The sequence below is a fragment of the Dromaius novaehollandiae genome, chromosome 2 (genome assembly GCF_036370855.1).
Source record: "Dromaius novaehollandiae isolate bDroNov1 chromosome 2, bDroNov1.hap1, whole genome shotgun sequence".
In the NCBI taxonomy this organism is placed as follows: Eukaryota; Metazoa; Chordata; class Aves; order Casuariiformes; family Dromaiidae; genus Dromaius; species Dromaius novaehollandiae.
The window spans coordinates 19,994,304-20,008,145 of NC_088099.1; the positions used below are offsets into that span (position 1 = coordinate 19,994,304).

A 13,842-nucleotide genomic window follows, 5' to 3' on the forward strand; every position below is an offset into this window, starting at 1 on the left:
CAGATGCTAAGAATAGGCTGTGATTTCGGGAAATGACCTGGGACACAACTTCTCAAAAAGCAAGTGACCAAGAGCAGTGGCAATGACTCATGAAAGAGGACAGACTGTACACCCAGACCACGCCAGAGGCGGCACGTTCAGCCCCAGGTTCCGGCTGCAGCAGGGACCATCCATTGCTGCCCAGGTGTCCTGGGTGCAACTGAGCACTGTCCGCCCCCAGCACCAGTTGCAGTTTGGTGGCCAAAACAGTAATGCCATTTGATAAATACAGGGTAAAAGCAAGCTGAAATAATACAAAGCAAGTAACCAGTCCAGTTCCTAGTCAACCAGGTTGACTAATCCAGACTATTTCATTCAAACTCTGGGAATGAAATAGAGGTTTGCTGGGATAGCAAGCAGATGGGAGACACCCTAGGACACCCAGATGTTAAGGAAAATGGACAATAAGATAATTAATGAGATGCTAAAGGGTGCAATAAGAGACTGCACATTCAGTTCTCAATCACCTGACATGTTCTTATTGCGGTTTGATATGGTGTGCATTTCTTACTTTTCTGTTTTCATGTAAAAAGATATTTTGAACAGTGATGAGAAGACTAGTCAGTCTGACCTAATTCATTTCAAACCAAGAAATATGTTACAGAATTTCCACTATTACAAGTTTTAAAATAAGAAACTGGTTCAGGCTACAGTAACCTTTGGAATGAAAACAAGTACTAAAAGCCTGGGATAAATATATTCTAACAAATTTTAATGCAGCATTTTTGACACTTAATGATGAAAACATTTTTTTTTCCCAGATAATCGTCACAAGCCCTTTCTGGAACTAAACTCCATTGGAAGTCTATCTGCTTTACCAATTCATAAATATGATGTTTTTTCCATCCCACATTTGATAATCTGGAAACAATTTTCTGCTTCAAATGAAATTATGGAAACACAAAGCTGATCTTGTCCTTTGCCATGAAATCTAGGAAAATATGTTGTTAAGATGGAAAGGGATGTTCCAGAGATAGGAGATGATAAAAAAAGAATGAAATACTGGAATCAATTGAATAGAGCACAATATTTTTCATATGGTAAAAACATTAAGAATGCAAAGAATCTACATATGTTCTGGAGTTATTCTGCTAGAGACAAGGCAGGATTTTTCTTGTAATTGTTTCATTCTAATACCCAGACTCTTCATGGCCATTAACGCCAAACATTTTTAAAACAGGTGTCTGAAATGAGACAACTTTTAGGAATTAAAGTGACCTGATTTTCAGAGACTTTGCAGTTTGACTGAAATCCAGGGAAGGCACTGTGCCTTTCCAGAGCTGGCAGGGAGGGACGCAGACCCAACATTTCACATCAGGCCAGCGACAGGGGCCTGCCCTGCGCTGCCGTACACCCCGGCGTCATCTCACGGCATGGGCATGCTGCCCCACTGTGCAGCCTCCTGCGAAGGAGGAACAAGCCCTCCTGCTTTTTCACCAGTTCCCTCTGGTCCTCAGGTGAAGGACTGGTAGCAACCCCAGTTCCCAACATCATGGTGGGCCAGTGGAGTTGGAGGGAGAGAATAAACATTCTCCTCAGCCTATGCCAGACTTGCAATGCTGGCACTGTAATAAAACTTTAACATTTTTGGTTCTAAACATTATATTCTCTACCTTGCCCTGGATTTAGGTATGCTGGGTTGAACTGGACCCACCTACAAGCCCACACCAAGCATGAGCCATACCAGTGTGGACTGGAAGCCCAGGGACCCGAGAAGCTGCAACTCGTCTTTTATCTTCCTTGGCAATATCGGTGGCTGGAGGGAGGTGCTTTGCATCACGTAAAGTGCTCTGTTCCCTCTGCAGAGAAAGTGCCAGCAGCTCACGTAAAGGACATAACAGCCTGGTCCCACGGTCCCTTCCCACGGCTCAGGATAAATCTGCACCTCTCTGACACCCAGGAAGAGCAGGGAGGGAGGCTTCTCCAGCAGTCAGGAAAGAATTGTCTCTTGTACAGGGCTGACATTAAAGGCCAGCATTGCTGGCATGGCTCTGCACTGTTTTCCTATGAGTGCTGGGAGAGTCAGACCTGAGCAGCGGAGGAGGAGAGGAGGGGACACGGTCAGAAGCCACCCCCAGTTCCAACAGGCTGCTCAGACAGACTTGGCTTCGGCTTGTCAGAGACCTCTGCCAGCAAAGGATGCACGCAATGCTCGCCAGCCCTCTTCCTCCAGGCAGCCCCTTTTCACCACTCCTGGCCCCCCGCACACATTCAGGGACTCAGGCCCTGCCCGAGGATCTCACTCTCCAAATTCAGTACAATCAAAACAAGCCCTTGCTCACCTAGGATCTGCACTGAGACATCAGATTTCATCATTAGATTTCTTCCTTACAGTTTCACTGAGGTTTCATGTCATCCCTATACTGCAACTAGCTGGAAGTAATCCCAAGCAGGGTACAATACATTGCTCAATCAGTACCCACTTCTCACCACAACGCTATCTAAGTGCAGCTTGCATGTTCCTTCCCTTTCCTGAGGACATCTTTAATATTCATGTCATTGAGAAGATGCCTTGTGCTTTGCACAGGCAAAAAATAGAAATTGGGCTGTGTAACTGTTCATTCATGTTCATATCCTACCCTAGGCTGTGCAGTGCATCACCCATAACGGACATATTCAAATAGCGAGTCTGACACCATGAGCTAATTAGAAAGCTATCCTGGAGAAGAATTTTTAGTGACTTCATATTTTATAGTTAAACTCTGAGTGGAGTCTGTACTGTGATCAAAAAGAAGGTCAGAGACAGGGAAAAATGCATTTCTTCCTACATAACCCTATAAGAGAAACATTTTTTTTACATTTTTTTAAATCTTGTTGGGGGAAGAAAAAGGAAACAGCAGCAGGCTGTCCTTCATAACAGCTTCTCTAGCACCAGCTGAGAGTGGCACAGTCAAACTTCACCCCAAATACCCTCAAAAAAACAGCTGAGTGTATCCCCTGGAAAGGTGTGAAGCAAAAAGCAGCAAAACTCTTCTGTACTCTGCTCTACTCCCAAGAGAAAGACTTCATGCAAATGAAGTTTATTTATGTAGGAGATCAGATGTTTCAGTCTTCTAAAGATAAGGTTAAATTCAAACTTCCTGAAGCTTGAAGTTAAGGTGAAAAAGGGAGCTCTGAAGCACTACCAGGTGTGATGTTGTTTTACAGCTCTAGTCCAAGAGCTGGCACCTCACATTCCTCCAGATAGTTCCTCCAACAGCAGGAACCCAAAGTGTGGTTTACCTCCCCTCCATCCTGTGCTGGACACCTGTGCTTGTCCTTTTTGCCTGGTCATTCAAGCCCTTTCACAAAGGAAGATGCAATTCTGGCCCTCCGGAAAGGCATATTGCTTCCAGCTGCCAAGACTTCTTATGGGAGCTTCCAGATTGCAGACCCCAGGCCATAGGTCTGTGATGGGTGCAGCAGGCACAGGTTTCTATCGTTAGCTGTGGTCCTGGAGAGCAATGCCATCCCGAGGAGCGGTGACCGCACAGCCCCCTGCTCCCTCCTGGCAGCAGGAGGGCACCAAGGGCAGAATGTCCCTTGGGGACCATTCCCTTTCCAAGCACCTCCTGCAGAGACTGGTCACCCACCAAACCTAATATATTCAGAGGGGAAAAAACAAAGCCTCTACTGAAAAATAATTTTTCCATCATTAAAAGCTCATTTTTAAACAATCTATTCTACTATCATTGCAAAGTCTTTGAGAAATGAGGCCCTGAAAATACCCACCACACTCTTCTCTCACTTGGTTTTGCACTCGAAAGACTGTTTGAGAGGGCACATCTGCAAGGGCCAGGAGGCACCTTTCTTACACAGTTCTTAGTGCATCACTGATGGAGTTTCCCACTGTCCCTAGCTTTGCAGAGCATGAATTCAGTAAATATTTTTTCCTAATGCAAAGCAGAGTCCATCCATTCTTAAACATATCAAACAATAAAGTGGTTTTATGATGGAAACAAAATGCAATATCCTGAAGGAGGCCGTGACACTTTAGTATCTAAATGCAAGCCACAAGTGGTGAATGTGATCACATGTGTTGTTCAGTGAACCACATTCTACCATCACCTCTTTTCACTAGTATGTGGCATGGAAAGAAGAGGACAAAAGGTGTGCTCAGGCAGAAAAGAACCCTCAGTACAATCCTGAAGGGCTTTTGGAGGAAAAATGTTATATAACATTATTTTGCTATTTTAGGGACTGTGGTAGTGAGTAGCAGCATTTATATATATTCAGCACTATCAAATAACCTAGAATTTTGCAACACAAATTGTGTTTTATATGCAAAGAATGCAAGTGAAATGGCATCCAACACGGTTAGTTTAGAGTTACTTCTGGGAAAACAACTTCTTTTCCAGTTTCTCAATATTTAAACATCTGCTCTGCCTGCAATAACTTCCAGAACTGTCCACCACAAGCTATATAAATGGTCTATCCAAAAAAATGATAGCAAATCACTGTTTAAACAGCTCATGGTTACTCACAAAAATTTACTTATTCTTCCTTTAAACCTCAGCTTTAACGGATGATGACTCCTCAGAGATGAAGTACTGCAACCTGTTACTGCTTTAATATTTTTTGTGCAAAGGAATACAACTGCATTTTACTTTTTGAAATCTCCATGAACTTGTTTCTTCTCTCTCTTTTAAAAGTGCTTTAAGTGGAGTGCTTCTGGCAAATGAACTGGTATAAGAATTTATTCAGTGCTTTTATACCACAGAAATAGCTACCTTGAAAACACCTGAGGTAAAACACATAAAAGAAAGAATTAGGTGAAGCAATCCACATATTAAACCACCTCAGCGCAGACTTAAATAACAGGCTTGACAAGATTGGCTTCCACAATGCAAAGTTAAAATGGGAAACTCCAAAAAGAAGAGACGGAGAAGCACCAGTTTTCACCTTTTTCCATCTTCTATAGACTCAAATCTGTTGCAGTTAGCATTACAAAGGTAATAGTCCCATTTTCTTCAACAAAATCATGATACAGTCAATGAGAGGTCCGGTCTGCTAAAAGCATCCAGCAAGTTTTTGATACAGTACCTATATAGCCCCCTTCAGCCCCTGACTGGAAAAACTGGAGGAGAATTAACCAGGGAAGAGAGGCTCTCGTTGAACTTCCAGCATTGTCAGTATCTAGTTAAATCTTTTCTCCGTCTTTATACTTAAAGTATGCATTGCCGCTGGGGCTGTGACAGTGCTAGGCCAAGGCAGTTGCGAAGAAGAGGAGCGCAAGATGCTCCTTGGTCCGGGCACCTTGCGCGGCTGCCGGCAGCAGCGGTGGGGGTGGCGGCGGGTGCGTGTGGGGGCCCCGCTCCTGCTCCTGCTGTAACACCTTGGCCCTTGGCACTGCCGGGAGATCAGACCTGCAGCACACGCTTCATTTTGACCATGCCTGAAGAGAACGAAGTCAGCCCTATGCCTCCAATCCCCAAATATCCTAACTCACAGAAGTAAACCCAGCTGTACTGCTTATGGGGGAAAACAGTCAGTCCCACACAGCAAGGTACAGGTACTTCATTGCATTTAAACATTGTTTTCTGGGTGCTTACAATGAAATCATAGCAATTCAGCCCCTGCTGAAGCAGGAAATGAGCACCTTGGCCTGGATACACTTTGTGTCCTTCATTTAATTTAGTACAATCTCAGTAATATTTGATTTCAGAGTTTATGAAATTTGTTTTCAGAGTTTATGAAGTTACTATAAAGCTAAAATAAGGTTCACAGCACTGTCTATCTGTAGAACTCAAAATTCTTAATATTGTAGTGCTTAGACAATAGACCTATTTGCATTAACTGCTTTTGGTATTTGGATTTTTTTTTAAATCACAGTTTCCCAAGGTTCAAAAAAAGCCACAACCTATAAGAACAGTTTTCAGAATGAGTCTTTCAATGTAGCTTGGCTAATACACACCATCCTGAATTTTAAGGGCATGTATATATTTGGAAGTGCAATTATGCAGATGCTATTTTCATCACTGTGAATATATCTCAGGACCAGTACTAAAACTCCTGGTGCGAAGCTCCCCTTAAGAAGCTGCAGAACTATCTGTATAGTCACCCTTTGTATATTCACAAATACATATACACAACTGCACTGTGCATATCTGTGTATCTGAGCAAACAGATGAGATGCCCTAAGCAGAGAGATGAAGCAGCACAGACAGGAAAGCTGGTGTCCTCTCTTATTTTCAGTCCCCCTTATACAAGCCTTGTAAGATTTTTTTTATCTGAAAGCTCTCTCTTGGATTAGAAAAAGCAAGTATAGTTCAACTTATTTCCTAGTTGCAGTAATGGAAGTTTGAAATGAGATTTTGGGTACATGTATCATTTCCTCAGAAATAAATAAACACAAACCAGGTTTCACTGATCCTAGATTGTAATAGCCCCTCGCTCATGCCCTTGTGTCAACATAACTACCGAGCTGACGCCAGCACGTAGTTTTTTGTGGATGGGTGATTTCCCTCTGTCCTCTGTTTTCTCCCAGTCTAGGAGCATCATGACACATCCTTCTTTCTGGCCTCGCACGGTCAGTGGCAACTTATTTCTGAACAAGTTGCTCAGATGGAAAGGATATTTAGGGATTTTATGAAGCTCTGTATCAGTAGTTAAGGTAGTCAGTAGTTACCTTTGGCCTCTGTGAGCTCAGCATTTTCCAGCTATTCATCTTCACTTCCCTAAAGAGCTCTATAAAAGTTAACAGCACAAACAACACGCTAGAGATTAGCGCAACGCATACAACAGGCAGCGCAACCGTGTCTCTCCCCTGCGGCCGGGTCTGCGGCAGCAGAAGCTTTCACAGACCTTTGTGCAAACCTGGTGCTTAAAGAAACAGGAGAGAGTCATCGCTGATAGCGCACGAGAGTTAACAACAGTCAGGTCCCAACTGCATGTGGTGCTGGAAAAATCAATGGGAACTGCAGCCTTGTTTCAGCTTCTTCAGTGGGACAGACTTGCTCATCTCAGCAATTTCCCCTCGAGGAACATTATTATAAACAACTGTCCTATTTTTATGCAAATTCATGTTTTACAGGAGATGAGACAGTAATGATAAATTCTCCCCATTTCCTAACGCTAGATGAGAAAAACTCCACTCCATAAAGAACCAAAATTGTAATATCAGAGTGTCATTCTTAACGGGGGTGAAATATATTCCCTTATTAGCAAGAACAGAACATCATTTGTTCTTGTAACATGATCTGGTTGTCTGGAAAGAAAAATTCCAGTTAATCATTTTATTTTATTTTTTCCAATGACTGAAATTTACACAAATGAAAATAAGTAGGGGCTCATCATGGGTTGACAATACTTTTGGATTAATAACGGGTAGTGTCGCATCTCCTCTAAATTACTAACACCCCACCAGACAGCTAATAAACACTGCAGGCCGGCCCGGCCGCCTCCTACACGCCGCATCCTCCCCTGGCCGCCAACTGACACAAGACACGCAGGTTACGAACACTTCTCACTCGCATAAACGAAGCCCCGGCTCTGCCTTACCTGGTCTCCTTGTCCTTGGGCATCGCAGGCGACCCGTAGCCAAAAGCCTGTCTGTCAGCCGGACTCGGCGCCACCTCGGCCATGCCAGGGAGACCCAGGGCGCTCCGCGCTTTCGCCTCCACGAACATGGGTGGTCCGGGCTCCTTTTTGAAGGACTGGCGGCCGGGGGAGGACCGGTCGGGCTGGATGGCGAGGGGGGGCACGTGGGCGTTGTGGTGAGGGTGCACGTCGACCATTCGCACGTCAGCCACCCGGTGGGGCGACGCAGGAGGCGTCTTGGAGCCGAGTGTGGGCAAGTGGCTCTCCGGGTACTTGCGGGACTTTTGTCGGTACAGGGACTGCTCCAGCATCTCGGGCGGCATGGAGGGGTTACAGTAAGTGCTCGATGACCTCATGGCCCCGCGATGGTAGGCTACGATGTGATCGGGGACATCGAGGGGGTGTCCGGGGTGGGGCGCTGCCACACTCATCCTCCCATCGTGGAACAGGTAGGGGTCACCATACAGACCTTCGTTTCGGATCAGAGTGAGGTTTTTGTTGCTCATGTCCTCGTCTGGCTTCACGTCTCTCCTCTCCAGAATGGCGCTTGGGCTGGGCGATATCGACCGCGAGGCCGGCAGGCTCGAGAGCCTGTCCCTGGGGATCGTCGCATTGCCCGGCACCCCCAGGGGCCGGGCGCCCCCGTAGGGGATGCGGGACGGCGAGGGCGGCATGGAGTGGGGCACCGGGGTGGCCGGCGGTGAGTTGGGCATCGCGTGCGAGGGGTGCGCGGCGGAGCTGGGCCGGGAGCCGCTTGGCCCGTCTCGGCCTGTATAAGCCATTTCCCTCTGCATCTGGAAGTGAGAGGAAAAACACACAGGAGGCAAAATTACCAAATGAACAAAGTGTGACGTGAGTCGTGACAACCTTGACATCATCTACAGAAAGAAAAGCAAGCAAATTCGCTCAAAATCAAATAATTTGTCATCTAGATAAGTAAAACATCTTGAGACCTCAGTGCCTGAAGAAAATAAGACCCACAGACAGCAAGAAAGTGGACTGTATGTTAAAGGAGCATGAGAGTTTTAAAAATGCTTCTACTTATCCAAATAACATCTTATCCTAATCTGTTATTCACAGATACCCAAGCTGAGATCAGGGTTTTTAGTGCCAGGTGCTCTAGGTACACAACACAAGTGAAAGACTTAAACAGTTCAGTGATCAGTCAAACAAACACATAGGCTAGAGCTGGCTGATCCCAAACCAGGAAGAAAATGATGGTGCTTTGGCATCATATATAAGCCTAAGTCCTTAGACAAGTAAAATAAGTATTACAACCAATTGGCCATTTGCTTCATTGCAGGAATTTCCCTTTTGCTAATTCCTTGACATGGTCTTTCTTTCTATGCACAATAACACAAAGTATACACCAAGCATAGGAGAAAAACACAAACAAACATTCATTGACAACAAGATATTCAAGGTGCATGAAAACGGTTAGCCTATATAATGCATGTGCCAAAAGTTTCCTGCACTGCGTCGAAAGGTAACAGGGCTTCAGACACTTTGTGGAGCATGCACTCAGAAAGCCACTAAACATTTTATTATAGTCCTATAAGCAGCAGCAGTTAGTGCCAGCACGAAGGAATGAACAAGCAAAGAAAACAAAGGGAAAACACCAGCAAGTTAGCATTTTGTTAACTAGCTGTGGATACAGCTGAAAACTGCAATGAATACACATGCATTAACTTCTGAGACGGAAGTGTCTCATCCTGCCCAGCAATGACCTCTCTAGGTGACTGAATGTTGTCACTGACAGGCACAAGAGAAAATCCGCTCTAGCACACATGATGTCCCTGCTCTGGTGCTGTTAAGGTAAGGGGGACAAAGAGTGAGATGAAAAAGTCAGCTGGGTGCCACCATGGACATAAGAAAATGAAAAAAATCACAGCTTCTAAAACATGAGTTGGTGAGCTCGATTTCCCTCACCATCCCTTCCAGGTGGGTCTGGAAAACTCAGTGTCACCAAAGCCAACAACACATCCCTGAGGTTATGCAGCACACACTGATGCGCAGTGGAAGTTCTTGATCTGAAATCTTCACCATTTCCCCGCTGCTTGCTCCTTATTTTGACAATATGACTGGATCCACTGCAGTTACAGTGACCCATGGCTGACGAAGCAAGAAATTATAATCCACTCCTGCCCCACCACAGGTTTTCCACTGGTAAAGGAATTACAATGGCGGTATATAAACAATTGCTGTTCTCATCACGGCAGGCTCCACACTTGGGAATTACAAATGACGTTCCCCAGGGCCAGAGATCAAAAGTTTGCAGTATCAGGTATCGGAAAGAAGAAAGGAGATAACCTGACTGTGGCCGCAGCAATAATAAATAAGTGTAACAGAACAAAGGAGCGCACTGGGATGGGTTATAAATGATCCAGATAAAAGTCTCCCAGCCAAGGAGGGATGTGGGATAATTTTTTTCATTTGCACAGAGAATTACTGTCGTATGGAATTTGAAATAAAATGTAACTAAACAGTATTAATAAAATTATCAGTGGGCATTCAACATAGTTGTCCATCCAGCTTCAAGAAACAGTGCAACATGCTGAGCTGTATTGCACATTCAGAGGCTGGACCTCAGCCAAAGAGTGAAAAAACTCCTGCTGACTCTGGGCAGCTTTGGGGTCACACCTCCAGGGAGATCCAGCAGTAGATGTTCTGCACTGACAGATGATCACACGGAGAGAAAGCACTCCTTGGACCCCACCGCCCAAGCTAAGCGTGCTAAGTTTAGTCATTTCAGCTAAAGCTTCAACAGATACAATAGTGATATTTCAAGGCACAGAAACCACAGACACAGGGCTGCACTGGGTTACAGTGAGAGGAAAAAGTCCAGTGTTAGTAGTAGAGAGAAAATTTCCAAGGAAAACTTTGAAAGTGACAGGTTTAATATCCCCTAACTTCTGGGCCTCATATTCCTGTATGTGCTCATTCACGCTTCATAAGTCGAAGAAATCCTTCAAAGAAGAATTCCTATTTTCCACATTCATGTATTGCCACACATTAAGATGGAAATGAGGAGTCCAAACATGGGGCTAAGCTATTGCTCAAAACACATCTGGTCAGAACTTGACATTTACCCTGTGTCCAAGTACTGACCTATATGCTCCTATTTACTTTTGCTTTGCATTAAAATAGCACATGGAGTAGGTAGCCTGAATCAAGGCCCTACTGGGCTGGGCAGGGCACAGGTGCTTGCGCAGACAACCCCCTCCTGAAAAGTTCACATACTATTTTAAGACGTGACTCAGTCCCTGGGTGGAGCGTGCAGAAGGGGAGCGCGCTCAGAGCCGCAGAGTCCAAGGGTGCCCGCAGCAGGAGCACTGGGTCATGTGGGCTGGGCAGAGAGACGGGCTGGCGACAGGCTGGTGACAGACAAGTTACTGTGTGGATTACAGCATTCGCTGCCACCTGTTCAATATTTTCTCTCTTCCTGCTTTTCTGCTCTCTGAAATCTCCAGATTCTTCCCTAATGCAACTTCCGAAATGCGTAGGATGGTCTTCTCATCTGTATGTCTTTCATGGGGTATTCAAGGCATGCTACTCTCTTTCCCTCATATATACAGCTCTTTCTCTGCTGTTTTCTTCATCCTGCCCTCCACCTCAAAATCCCTGTATTGCTCAAGGCAAAGACAGTAATAGGTGGGCTGTCCCGAGCCACGTGTTCTTAGACTTAAACTGCAGGACTGAGGGACAGAGAAAGAGGATTTGGGGCTTATCTGAGCCTGTAAATACTATGTGCTATCACAGCCAATTGCTTTGAGGGCAAAAGGAAAAAGGTTTTAAGGCAAGCATGGAATCATGTGCTTTCCAACTGCAGCCGTGTAATATATTTGCCTGAGGGTGTGGTTTTCCGCAGCACATAGCTCTTCCTTGTTCTCACCGCTCATAGACTTTATATCCTTGAAGTAGAAATTTGTTTGTCAGTCCTTGAGGTTAAAACACGGCAAATGGCAAGTACTACAGTTTCTGTATAAAACATTAGATGGGAAAAGGCATCACTAAGAATCTTTCACTTCATGTAGGAAAAAAGATCATACTCTGTTTAAGCAGCTCCTAAGGAGTTTTCTTGGTCTAACAACACTTAAGTCTGAAAAATATGGATTTGGATTTTCTTTTTAAATGGAGCAATAGAGAAACTGGGCACATACGGAAGTGTAAACAGCATATAAAACCAGCTATGTTTTTCCTTTCAGAATTAGTTTGCCTGCTCAACAAATGGCTGTATTTTGAATGAAGTTATATGCTGAAAGGTAGCAAACCAGCTATGCATCCACTCAAACATCTAAAAGGAGACCTTACGAAGAGTTTCCTTTCTTTCTGGGAACTCATCTAAGGGCCAGGCAGACCTGGCATCTCTGTCCACAGCAGAAGACAAGACTTATTCCCTCTTCTGGCCCCTTGAACATCACAGTTCCCCTGAAAGAAGGGCAGTCATGCTACCACAAGCTTCATGGATAGCAAAGAGCAAGCTGCCATCCAGCGAACAGTTCAGTGGCTAGTGTTTTCTGCGTTACAATCCAGTTTGTCTTGTCTCCATCAGGACTAACACACCACTATGCTGATCTTCACGCTAAACTCATTACGGCTGTCCTGCCTCATAGGTCACTCTTGCGGTCTGTCCCAGCAAGGGCATCTCATGATGAAGAAACCATCCTTACAGCTACCTCGGGCTGCCTTCAACTTATGTCATCTGCACCTGTAGCACACACAAGGTGGGGTGTGCACAGCCGTGCTTGCACGCACACCCAGGGAAACCCAGCAGTGCCAGCTAGCGCTGAACCTGCTGCTGATTCATGGGCACCACACCAACCCCTCCACCTCAGCACACAGCTGGATGCCAGAGGTACAGCCTGACTCACACCAGTACCTGCTAACATCTCGTAGCAAAAGACAGACAAAGGGAAAAGTGGGGCAGGATTTCTGACCTGGCAGGCTTTCCCATTGCTCTCCCCGGCCTCATCTATGTCAATACAGAGCACAGCAACTGGCTTCGTCCCAAGAATTTCAGCCTGCCAAAATATCTAGATGATCCTTGTTCATCCATACACCTTCCCTGCGACACCCTGGAGTTTCCAGCAGACTCCAGTAATCACCTCTCAGGCATGCGAAGCTATTACTTTCTTACTCTCCCACTGACACCCTATGTTGCCCTGAGGAAATTGCACCTATGCTTTCCAAGCTGGCTCACCCGACAGTAAGCTGAGGACACTCTCAAAGAACTTTATCAAGAGCTTGGAGAATCTGCGATGAAGAAGCTACAGAAATGCTAAGTACTGTTACAGCAGTGATTAATTCATCTGTACGTAAAGAGACCTTTTAAGGAAATCACTCACCAGAAGAAAATCCTCTGCAAAGTGAGGCAATCCTTCACTTTGCTAATCAGGAGAAAGATTAATTAAAGAACCTTAACAACAATACACTCCATTAGTTTGTTCTTACCTCAAAAAGAAAAGAAAAAAAGGAAAAAAAAAAAGACAGCCTAAGTGTACTAGTGTACTACCTGTCCCAAAACCTTGATTTAATCAGTAGCTGCACTACGCTATCACTTCTGTTATGACTGATCTTTCATTCAGATTGGGTTTTCACATCTGAAAGCACAAATGAGCCAAATCAGCTTTTGTAAAAAACTATCAGATACCGTTCTGATATTCCTAAAATATTATCATTCATAATAAGAAATAGTGCACTTGAAAACTACAGAATTGAGAAAGACATATGATGATTGTCTATGTGAAGCCAAATCCTTCTCATGCTATCAGACACCACTGAAGAGTTATCACACTTGTCTATTCCTGCCTATTCTTTGCATGCCTTTTAATTCCTATAAACTTTCCCTTTGTGTCAGACAATTACAGAAAAAAAATATGGCTGCATCTGTGGGTTCCTTGAGCTGCCCAACACCATACTTACAACTGCAAACACATTAGCATCACTTATAGCTTGTCGTGGTCAGGAACCTTCCAATGAAAAATAATTTTAGCAGACAACACTAATTCATCAGAGTTAAAGTATTTGGTAGAAACATCAGTAAAGCAAAAGTCAGTTAAAAAAAATGGCAGATTTCAGTCAAACACGGACATGATTTCTTATCAGACATTCCAGGACGGCTCTAGAGGTTTGGATTTTCAGATACATAGCTCTGGGACAGTTTGGTCAGAGCCTGCCCTGGGGCAGAGACCCCAGCTCCTCCACGGTCTCATCTGCAGAGCCAGGCACATGACAGTTCTGGGATGGTCTCCTAGAGTCTGTGATAAGATATGCCAGGGGTTTTGA

At 44.8% G+C, this 13,842-nt stretch overlaps 1 protein-coding gene across 18 annotated transcripts in view; it reads right to left on the reverse strand.

The window, feature by feature from the left end:
- Positions 1-13,842, reverse strand: part of KIAA1217 (KIAA1217 ortholog) — a 354,487-nt gene that overhangs the window by 42,948 nt on the left and 297,697 nt on the right. For all 18 annotated transcript variants that reach the window (XR_003260038.2, XR_003260037.2, XM_026105796.2 and 15 more), the window contains one exon: positions 7,519-8,351. Coding sequence is in view for 16 of the 18 variants with exons in the window: in XM_026105796.2 (XP_025961581.2) it covers positions 7,519-8,351 (833 nt within the window). In the remaining 2 variants the exon portion in view is untranslated. The remainder of the gene's footprint in view (positions 1-7,518; positions 8,352-13,842) is intronic.